The following is an 11,915-nucleotide window of genomic DNA, read 5'->3' as shown; positions in this document are numbered from 1 at the left end:
AAAGGTAAGAACCGTGGGATTCTGATAAAGGTGAAGAAATGTGACTAAAACAGAGCCTGAGATGCAGCAGGCCTAAACCCGTTGAAATGTACAGTGTATTTAGTTGTTTTTCTCTTCACGGAGCGGGGTATGGGGAATAAGACCTTTTACAGTCTAGGTTTGCAATAAAATGTCACCAATTACTGTTCCCAAAAAATATGTATATATTTTAAGTAATGGTGGCACTCTTAACATGGACACATTTCCATAGGAACACAGCCATTTTAAAAGCGTAGGGCTTGTGCAAAGTTCCATGCCTTCATTTTTCCTATTCCAGGATGTCTATGCATGTGAGGAGAAAGATGAGGTCTCTACCTATCCATTGATGTAAACATATCCCCTGTCTGATTCCTAGTTCGTTGCCCGAGATACGAGAACACATGACGTCTCATGGCCACATGAAACCAGTTGCGTCTGGTGCGGGTAGTGAGTCACTGTTCCAAAATGGCTGAACGGATTTTCAAATCTGACATCTTAAAATTACCATAGCAAAGATAAGACGCAAACAAGTGAAGAAACTTCAAACTTATTTTCTATTGTAAATGAGTGAGAGTTTAAGGATGCATGTGGAGGATGCATACAAGGTAATGTGGCTAGAGATAGAAATTCATTGCTTTACATTGACCATCAGGGTGTATGTGGGGGGGGAGTATCCCCCCCAAAAAACTTTCCGGGCCCTGTGCCGGGCCCAAATCAACCGCTCAGAGTTTAATAGAATAAACTCACCCTGTGGCGTGCTGGTGAAGCCTAAACATTGGAGGTACATTAAAAGTACACTGCAATGAGAGAAGAGTATGTGACATTCATTTTATTCTACTTTTCTTGGGAGAAATGATATCCTCCTCTCAAGGCGGAACTATCAAGGAATGTGATCTGAATACATCTGCAGTGTGTCCCAGTTCTACAGTAATCAGATCAGTCAATAGTATCGACCCACGTGGTAGACTCATCTTTTACGATCATCTCCATTCAGCAGACGATTTGGCTGCTTTTTATACCAGAGAATTCCTACCTTCCTTCAAACTTTGTTAAATCATTTTTTTTAAAGAAACTCATATTGACCTCTAGCTGACCCTATATCCTTTGGCCTCTAACCCCTCAACAGGAAGAGCACTGGCCCCTTTTCCTGTCTCTGGTGGTGATCCCCACCATGTTCCAGCTGATGCTGTTGCCATGGTTCCCAGAGAGCCCGCGGTACCTGCTCCTAGAGAAGAGGAATGTCCACGCCACCATCACAGGTGAGGAGGCTCCGTCCATTAGGAGGATATAGTTGATAGTTCTTTCTTTCTTTTCTTGGTATGTAGAGTAGACTGTAAAATACCTAAAAGACCTGAATTGCTATTGTGAGGAGTATTATATGAAGAGATGCAGATTTTCTGTTTGAGTTTTTTGGGGGAAAGCTGTGACCACAGACCAATACAACAAAGACTAGTATTTCAATACTGTCCATACTGTATACAACCCTAGCTGTGCTGTACTCACCCATCTAGTAAAGTGAAATTCTCTCCCCAGCTCTGAAGTGGTACCGGTCCAAAGTGAACATCCAGGCAGAGATCGAGGAGATGCAGGAGGAGCAGCGGTCCATGTCCTCGGTCCAGACCGTGTCGGTCATCGGTCTGCTGAAGGACCGGAGCGTCCGCTGGCAGGTCATCACTATAGTGGTGGTCAATATCGGCATGCAGCTGTCCGGTATCGACGCGGTGGGTCAGTGTGTGTGTGTGTGTGTGTGTTTGTGTGTGTTTGTCCATACATTCATGCATACATGCAGGAGAGTGTGTTTCCCTGTGTGTGTGGATACACCATATGACTCTATCACCACCACCACTATATATTACAGCCTCACTGAGAACCACTGGTGCTGAGTGACAAAGCAGGGGCATGCCTCATTACTGTACAATACACCCTAGATACACACACACACTGGTCCTCATTACTGTACAATACACCCTAGATACACACACACTGGTCCTCATTACTGTACAATACACCCTAGACACATACACACACTGGTCCTCATTACTGTACAATACACCCGAGACACACACACACACACACACTGGTCCTCATTACTGTACAATACACCCTAGACACATACACACACACACTGGTCCTCATTACTGTACAATACACCCTAGACACATACACACACACACTGTTCCTCATTACTGTACAATACACCCTAGACACATACACACACTGGTCCTCAATACTGTACAATACACCCGAGACACACACACACACTGGTCCTCATTACTGTACAATACACCCGAGACACACACTGGTCCTCATTACTGTACAATACACCCGAGACACACACTGGTCCTCATTACTGTACAATACACCCTAGACACACACACACACTGGTCCTCATTACTGTACAATACACCCTAGACACACACACACACTGGTCCTCATTACTGTACAATACACCCTAGACACACACACACTGGTCCTCATTACTGTACAATACACCCTAGACACACACACACACTGGTCCTCATTACTGTACAATACACCCTAGACACACACACACACACACTGGTCCTCATTACTGTACAATACACCCTAGACACACACACACACACACACACACTGGTCCTCATTACTGTACAATACACCCGAGACACACACACTGGTCCTAATTACTGTACAATACACCCGAGACACACACACACACTGGTCCTCATTACTGTACAATACACCCTAGACACACACACACACTGGTCCTCATTACTGTACAATACACCCTAGACACACACACACACTGGTCCTCATTACTGTACAATACACCCTAGACACACACACACACTGGTCCTCATTACTGTACAATACACCCTAGACACACACACACACTGGTCCTCATTACTGTACAATACACCCGAGACACACACACACACACTGGTCCTCATTACTGTACAATACACCCTAGACACACACACACACTGGTCCTCATTACTGTACAATACACCCTAGACACACACACACACTGGTCCTCATTACTGTACAATACACCCTAGACACACACACACACTGGTCCTCATTACTGTACAATACACCCTAGACACATACACACACTGGTCCTCATTACTGTACAATACACCGTAGACACATACACATCCTTATTTCATAGTCAAAATGGATTCCCCCACACACACACTGGTCCTAGTGACATGGGCCCTTGGCCCTTCAGCACCATGTGGATAAGCACTCGTGTACATGGTCTCATGCTGGTCCCCATTTCACAGCACGGCCACGCTATACTGCTTTCTACTGTCGCAGCTGCTCCAGACACGGAGCACAACAGCTCTAATCTGATATCAAAGAACCCCAATGTCCACCTTTTAGAACTCCGAGGAGGTCTTTGCAGGTCTTTCCTGCTTGGTAATTCTAGAAGTCCAATCAGAATTCTACACAGGGACGGCCAAATACCAGTGTGTGGATGTGAAATATTTCCATGAGTGGGTGGACAAATCCATGTATGTGTATGGATGGTTACTGAAACCTACTGTATGTGTGCACGTCATCCACTTTTCCTGATCTTGTCCGTATTAGAGGATGTGTGTTGTTGTAGTGAAGTATGACGAATGAGATAAGGACATTCATTCATTTCACTGGGAGCACTATAAGCCAACGTTGACATGTTGGACCACAGCATTGATTAAATATATCTGATTTGACAGATGGGATTTAGGATGGTCATGACCGCATTTATGATGAATCAGCCATGAAGAATAAGAGCTTAAGAATGACCATTAGCTGAACGTTGCATATTTGTTTAGCCAGGTTAAACAGACGGTCGTGTTTAATATGTACCCTCAGTTACTAATGTTGGTGTTGATGATGATGATGTGAGCGCTGTACAGCCCAGAACACTGAACAACGGAGTATTCAAAGAACAATGCAACAAAGATGTAGCCCTACATTATGTGTATTCAACCATGTACATGTTTACTACTCACAGTTCGCCTACTGATCTTACAACTCTCTCTCTCTCTCTCTTCAGATCTGGTTCTATACCAACACCATCTTTGAGAACGCAGGTATCCCGGTCCCTCAGATCCAGTACACCACGGTTGGAACCGGAGCCATCGAGGTTATCGCTGGATGCGTAGGGGTAAGCAAGCTGTCATTGGATTACTGTATGAGCACAACAGCTGCTAGCTTTGCCTGGTTCACCAGACTGAAAGCTGCTCTCATAGGTGAGTGAAGCATTCAGACTGGTTTAACCAGGCTAACATTAGCTAGCCTACTCTAGTCTGAGGTGTTATTATTATTGTCTGGTAGCTGGTGGTAATACTCACTTCAACACTCCTTTTGGACAAGCCTGTACTTTAGCTATAAGGCCCTCTGGAACTGTTAAGCATATATCCACTGAGATGCTATAGTCAAACCACAGGTATATTATGTATACAGTACGGCTCTGGTTCAGACCGTGTCTGTCCCAAATGGCACTGTCACACCCTGACCTTTAGTATTCTTTGTTTTCCTTGTTATTTTGCTTAGTTCAGGGTGTGACATGGGTGATGTATGTGTTTTTGTCTTGTCTAGGGTTTTTTGTATGTTTATGGGGCTGTTTCCCTTCTAGGCATATTGTATGTCTATGGTTGCCTAGATTGGTTCTCAATTAGAGGCAACTGTCTGTTGTTGTTTCTGATTGGGAACCATATTTAGGCAGCCCTATTCTGTGGGTATTTTGTGGGTGATTGTTTCCGTGTCTGTGTTTGTTTCACCACATGGTACTGTTTCGGATTTTCACGTTTCGTTTATTGTTTTGTACTGTTTCAGTTTATTCTTTAAAATCTACTATGGAAACTTACCACGCTGCATTCAGGCGAAGAGGAGGAAATCAGCCGTGTTAGGCACACTATATTCCCTATATATCTCCCTTTGGGCCCTGGTCAAAAGTAGTGCACTACAAAGGAAATAGGGTGTCATTTGGGATGCATGCATCCCATAGCTACAGTTTCTAAAGAGACATATAGGTCAGTGGAGATACTACTGGGTGCTGAGTTATTCTAAGAAACACAGTCTCTGGGTAGCAGTTTGACATTTTTCCCATGCAGAAGCACATTTACATGTTAAGTCGTCAGCCAATAGAAATAACGTGTTCTCCTTTGTCCCGCCTCCAGTGCTTCATCATTGAACGGCTGGGCAGAAGACCTCTGATGATTGGTGGATTCACCTTCATGGGAATATGCTGTGCAGGGATCACGCTCTCCCTCATGTTCCAGGTACATTCATCTACCCATGAATCTTCCCTTAGAGACACAGGTCTAGGCTCAGTTCACCAGACCTGGAATTCTACATTTTCTGTGAAAAGAGAATCTGATTTCAGGTCAGTTTATAGAAGAACAATGCAATCTTCATTACTATTAGTCTGAATCGTGCAGACTCTCTTTGTTGATAGTTACTGTCTCCATGTCTTTGACTGTCTCTTTAATGAGTATAATCAGTAACCCGTCAGTCTATTATTATTTGTAATGTGATGACTGTCGTATGGTCTCTGATAATGACAGTCCTATGCTTCCATTCAATGCCCATTAAGTCCCACTACATCAGTGTTGCCTGTGTGGTGGGGATCATCGCTGGCTTCTGTATAGGACCAGGTAAGACATCCACCCTGGTGGTCTGCTTGTTTGTTTTTCTCTCTCTGTTTCTCTCCTTCAAAACAAGGTTCTATAATCAGGATGTATATCTGGCTCAATAGAAGAGTGGGTACTTCCTCTTTTAGCACAAGGGGCTATAATGCTACTTGAAGAAGTACATTTCAGTTATTTAGCTGATTCTGTTATCCAGAGAAACTATGGTTAAGTGTCTTGCTCAAGGGCACATCAACAGATTTTTCACCAAGTTGGCTCAGGGATTCGAACCAGCAACAATTCAGTTACTGACCCAGTACTCTTAACCTCTAGGATACATATAGTACTTTGAACGTTCCACTTTATCCAATAGACACTACCTGTTATTTTCTAACTAGGAAACACTGCTCTCTGGTGGTGGAATATAGAAGTGCTCTTGGAAAGGCAGCCAACATAAATAGCTACTCTATTGTATTTCATTAATCCACTAAATGAGGAAATCATAACTGCCACGGTAACAGGAACATCCATTCTTACACCCATTTGTTTGGGGCTCGTCGGCTGAACGCAACAGTTTAATAGAATGTTGATGGTGGCTATAAGCCTGATGAATTAGACCAACACCAGTTTACATAATGTAATCCGTCAAACAGGCAAAATCCATACATCAAGCTCAGATGAGGATTTTCTGTTTGCCGCAATTAGGTTTTCAATGGCTCATTGTTCATAATGAATATTTTGGTGTGTGTGTGTGATGAATATGCCTCCTTGAGACAAAAACTTGCATAAACAATGTGAAGGAGCTCACTGTACTGCAGATGTAGACACATTTCAGAGCCCTACTTATTGACTACATTATCAAGCCTTCTCCCCATGTCATTATCCAAATAATGAGGACTTTAACTTGCCACGTTCATCATTAGGCTTTTACTAATGTACTATTCCTCATTCATAATATCTCTCATTTCTAACCATGATGAATTAGATATTATGGAGCAATGAAACCGTCTATAGATTCTACGTATTATAGAGTTAACATATTGAGATACAGACGTAGGACCTTCATTTGATCACTCCTTTGTTGCTGAGAATGTTCAGATGAGTTTGGTGATTTACGCAAGTTCACTGAAAACCCACACTAACACATGGTTATATTATCAATATTGTATTTTTCATGTAGCCTTTTTGGCCAGCTAATAGCCTAACCACCAATCAGGCAATATAATGGACTACATGTTCAAATCCTGTTTCTGCAGGATTATTTGGCTGTGACAATACGGATCAAATTAAGATCATACATCTGTCTTACACTGATGGAATATAATGGTGGTTTCAACCCCCAATGTACTATCCTTACTCTAAAGTCTTGCTGTTATCAGTATCAGCGGTTTGGTCTGCCCAACTTCACGTGACTATAACTAGTAGTCCAGTCTTGAAAAGTATATTTTTTTGTAGACTATGGCTGAGTTCCCACATTCTGATATTCATTCCACTAATTGTTCTTTTGGCCAATCACATCAGATCTTTTCACATCAGATCTTTTTCAGAGTTGATCTGATTGGTCAAAAGACCTGTTAGTGGGAAAAAAATGATCCGAGTTGGGTTGGCCGTCTGTGTGTCTCTGTCCCTGTGTTTAGCTGGAGTGCCCTTCCTGATGACAGCAGAGCTGTTTAAACAGTCCCATCGTCCGGCTGCCTACACTGTGGCTGGATGCCTCAACTGGCTGTCCAACTTCACCATCGGCTTTGTCTTCCCCTTCCTACAGGTCAGAACTACTGGCCTATAATTACTCCTGTACACACGTTTCACCGCTGCATGTTGGCATTGTAGTCGTGCCTTTTTCACGAAAGCTCTCGATCCAGCTCCCTATTCCCTCGAACTCATCTGTAGTAGTAAAGCAGTAGTATAGTAGCAGTATATCAGTAGTATAGTTGTAGTATATTAGCAAATGTTTTTATTAAATAAGTGTCATCGTCTGAAGATCCAATTCACATCGTATTCTGTTACTGTTCCCTCTAATAATCAATTAAATTCATTCAACAAACAACTCTTTCTCCACCCCCCCCCCCAGATGTCGGCAGGGGCCTACTGCTACCTCGTGTTCTTTGGCGTGTGCACGGCTGTGGCGGCCTACGTCTTCTTCATCGTCCCCGAGACCAAGAACAAGACATTTGTGGAGATCAGTCAGATGTTCGCGGCCAGGAACGGCATGCTGGAGGAGGAGAGCAGCGAACTGGGCGTCGCTAACAACCCCCAACTGGCCAAGACGAACGGCTATGGTGCCGTCGACCTGGAGTACGACGTGATAGAGAAGAAGAAGTAGAGGAGGAGAGAGAGAGAGAGAGAGCGATAGAGACGTCAGGAGTCTCAAAGTGTCTCTTCATCTGTACTGATCTGAAAACACCCCACTGGGCACAGACACAGTTAAACGTCTATTTTTGATTTCCATTTGGTTGAATCGTCCACTAACGTGAAGTCGATGTGAAATTAACATAAAATGTCACCATGACACTGGCTTTAGGTCAAAAGTCAGATAAACATTTTAAAAAGCCAAAATTCCCTTTTTGCAAATCCAATTTGTTTCCCACATTGATTCAACGTCATCACACTGAATGTATTTGTGGAAACAACTTTGATTCAACCAGTTTTTGCCCAGTGGGACAGAATAGGTGAAAGCAATGTGGTGGAATTGGTGGACTTAGCTTTTTCCCTGTCCAGTTAGTGCAGACAAAGAGAAAAATAATCTGTTTCAATTCATTGTTCAGTATGTCATATCTGTGTTCATGGTTTACAGACACCTGTGTCAGTCTCCAAAACCCCTAATGTAAGAGCTCTAGGATAGTGTGTGAGATGTGTGGTGGTGTTTTAAAATGTTGTCAATGGTGTCTTAAGTTTAATTATGTCCATACCTATGTAAATGGAAAAGATTTCTGTCAGAAATGTTATCTCCATACCGTTCCAAAATGTAACATTTAATGTCACCAGTTGTACAGTAACCTACATTGACTCTATGTGCTGTTTGGAAGTCAGCACATCTACAACCATTAGGTTTCACTCTCCTCTCAGTTATATGTGCCTCTCTCTCCGTGAATCACGCTGAAAGTCTTCTTTTCTCAATGTCGCTGAAAACCTTTTCCTACAATGTACAGTACAGAGAGAATGTATTTATTTATTGACACAGCAACAGTATCACGATATGAATGCAGTATCTAACTTGACCGTTTTCCTGATCACTGATTTTTGACAGAAAATGAGGTCAGTCCACATCATGTGAATGGTATGCTTTTTAAAAAACACTATCAGGTGTTATTAATGCCTTAATGTATTCACAGCACATAAGGTGCTATGATCCTTTATAAGGCTTCATAAGAAGGTGCTCCAAGTGTTACCGTGTCTTTGATCATGTTTACCTTCCTTAGCTGAAGAAAAAAACAAGCAAACTCAAGTTATTGGTTGTTTTTTTTTCTTCTCTCTTTTGCGTAAGCGAGTTGGTCAATGTGGCAACTGTAGTAGTCATTCCATATTCTGAGGCAGGATAAATTATATATCGTACGTTATACCGTACGTTAAACAGATATGCACAAGAAAGTGTGTAGGAGGATAAACATTAGGAACACCTTCCTAACATTGAGTTGCACCCTATTTGCCATCAGAACAGCCTCAATTTGTGGGGGCATGGACTCTACAAGGTATTGAAAGCGTTCCACATGGATGCTGGCCCATGTTGATCTAATGCTTCCCACAGTTGTGTCAAGTTGTCTGGATGTCTTTTGGGTGGTGGACCATTGTTGATACGCGCAGGAAACTGTTGAGTGTTAAAAAAAAACCAGCAGCGTTGCAGTTCTTGATACTCAAACCGGTGCGCCTGGCACCTACTACCACCTACTACTATTCACCAGGTCAGTCTATGTCATGGAAAGAGCAGGTGTCCTTAATGTTTTGTACACTCAGTGTATATCGTACGTTATATTGTACCTAGAATAATGGTGAAGACATCAAAACTGTGAAATAACACATATGGAATCATGTAGTAACCAAAAAAGTATGAAACACCCTTTGCCTTGATGACAGCTTTGCACACTCTTGGCATTCTCTCAACCAGCTTCATGAGGTAGTCACCTGGAATGCATTTAATTTAACAGGTGTCTCTTGTTAAAAGTTAATTTGTGGAATATAGGTGTGTTCAAACTTTTGACTGGAACTGTATATATTTATACAGTGCCTTGCGAAAGTATTCAACCCCTTGGCATTTTTCCTATTGTATTGCATTACAACCTGTAATTTAAATGGATTTTTATTTGGGTTTCATGGAATTGACATACACAAAATAGTCAAAATTGGTGAAGTGAAATGAAAAAAAATGACTTGTTTCGAAAAACAACAACGGAAAAGTGATGTGTGCATATGTATTCACCCCCTTTGCTATGAAGCCCCTAAATAAGGTCTGGTGCAACCAATGAACTTCAGAAGTCACATAATTACTTAAATAAAGTTCACCTGTGTGCAATCTAATGTCACATGATCTGTCACATGATCTCAGTATATATACACACCTGTTCTGAAAGGCCCCAGAGTCTGCAACACCACCAAGCAAGCGGCACCATGAAGACCAAGGAGCTCTCCAAACAGGTCAGGGACAAAGTTGTGGAGAAGTACAGATCAGGGTTGGGTTATAAAAAAATATCTGAAACTTTGAACATCCCACAGAGCACCATTAAATACATTATTAAAACATTGAAAGAATATGGCACCACAACAAACCTGCCAAAAGAGGGCCGCCCACAAAAACTCACAGACCAGGCAAAGAGAGCATTGATCAGAAAGGCAACAAAGAGACCAAAGATAACCCTGAAGGATATGGAAAAATGTACTCTGGTCAGATGAGACTAAAATTGTGCTTTTTGGCTGTCTAGGAAAACACAATGTCTGGTGCAAGCCCAACATCTCTCATCACCCCGAGAACCTCATCCCTACAGTGAAGCATGGTGGTGGTAGCGTCATGCTGTGGGGATGTTTTTCATCAGCAGGGACTGGGAAACTGGTCAGAATTGAAGGAATGATAGATGGTGCTAAATACAGGGAAATTCTTGAGGGAAACCTGTTTCAGTCTTCCAGAGATTTGAGACTGGGACGGAGGTTCTACTTCCAGCAGGACAATGACCCTAAGCATACTGCTAAAACAAAACTTGAGTGGTTTATTTACATGTCTTGGAATGGCCTAGTCAAAGCCCAGACCTCAATCCAATTGAGAATCTGTGGTATGACTTAAAGATTGCTGTACACCAGCGGAACCCATCCAACTTGAAAGAGCTGGAGCAGTTCTTCCTTGAAGAATGGGCAAAAATCCCAGTGGCTAGATGTGCCAAACTTACAGAGACATACCCCTAGAAACTTGCAGCTGTAATTGCAACAAAATGTGGCTCTGCAAAGTATTGAGTTTTGGGGGGTGAATAGTTATGCACGCTCAAGTTATTGTTTCACAAAAATATATATTTTGCATCTTCAAAGTGGTAGGCATGTTGTGTAAATCAAATCATACAACTCCCCTGCACAAAATCTATTTTAATTCCATGTTGTAAGGTAACAAAATAGGAAAAATGCCAAGGGGGTGAATACTATCGCAAGCCACTGAACATACGCTCTGAGTATCAAAGTAACTGTATAGATTTGTTTAGAATCATTGTATTCACATGTGGAATATTTTAATGTGTCTTTAACTATTGCTGGAACATCTATTGTATATTGTAGAGGGTTGAGTAAAAAAGTCCTTTGTCGTTTTGTATCAAAATGTATGTAAATGATATGAATAAATATGCTTGAACATGTTTCCTGTTTTTGGTTATGGCGCACCATGATGTTATCATATTTGTCAGTCCTGACAAGTCACAATATACATCTTATTTTACGTTTGGGTAGTCAATCAGGCAAGATCAGACACAACCTTCATCATGACTAGGGCAGTGTCCCAAACACCACCCTATTCCCTATGTAGCGCACTACTTTTGAACAGGGCCCACTCCACTGCTCTAGACTACATATTGAATAGTGGTTTATCTGTTAAACTTCCATCAACTGCACTTCTAGTCTGGTAGGCTACAACCATTTGAGGTGTTGTGTGCACAAATTATTAGCTGTTACCCCCAACAAGCATTGTTGTTTAAGTCCCAGATTTCCCCTTTCAATCATATCTTTAGGTAAGGTGAACTTTCACCTCCGGTAAACATCTTCAGAGAACTACCTCAAACGTTACAATCAGCCACGCACCGGCCTGTTTTCCACAACCATTCTCAAGCAAAG

The 11,915-nt window shown here is 42.1% G+C and overlaps 1 protein-coding gene across 2 annotated transcripts in view; it reads left to right on the top strand.

Annotated features, from left to right (window-relative positions):
• Positions 1–9,182, top strand: part of LOC118381597 (solute carrier family 2, facilitated glucose transporter member 9-like) — a 25,558-nt gene extending 16,376 nt beyond the window's left edge. For both annotated transcript variants that reach the window (XM_052503253.1, XM_052503254.1), the window contains exons 6-12: positions 1,145–1,277; positions 1,552–1,739; positions 4,043–4,153; positions 5,169–5,270; positions 5,585–5,645; positions 7,256–7,383; positions 7,690–9,182. In XM_052503253.1, coding sequence (XP_052359213.1) covers positions 1,145–1,277; positions 1,552–1,739; positions 4,043–4,153; positions 5,169–5,270; positions 5,585–5,645; positions 7,256–7,383; positions 7,690–7,941 — 975 coding nt within the window. In that variant the 3' untranslated portion in view covers positions 7,942–9,182. The remainder of the gene's footprint in view (positions 1–1,144; positions 1,278–1,551; positions 1,740–4,042; positions 4,154–5,168; positions 5,271–5,584; positions 5,646–7,255; positions 7,384–7,689) is intronic.
• The last annotated feature ends 2,733 nt before the right edge of the window (positions 9,183–11,915 follow it).

Source organism: Oncorhynchus keta, unplaced genomic scaffold, assembly GCF_023373465.1.
Source record: "Oncorhynchus keta strain PuntledgeMale-10-30-2019 unplaced genomic scaffold, Oket_V2 Un_contig_1690_pilon_pilon, whole genome shotgun sequence".
NCBI lineage: Eukaryota > Metazoa > Chordata > Actinopteri > Salmoniformes > Salmonidae > Oncorhynchus > Oncorhynchus keta.
The sequence above is the reverse complement of the archived record's forward strand: the minus strand, read 5'-3'. Positions and strand labels throughout refer to the sequence as shown.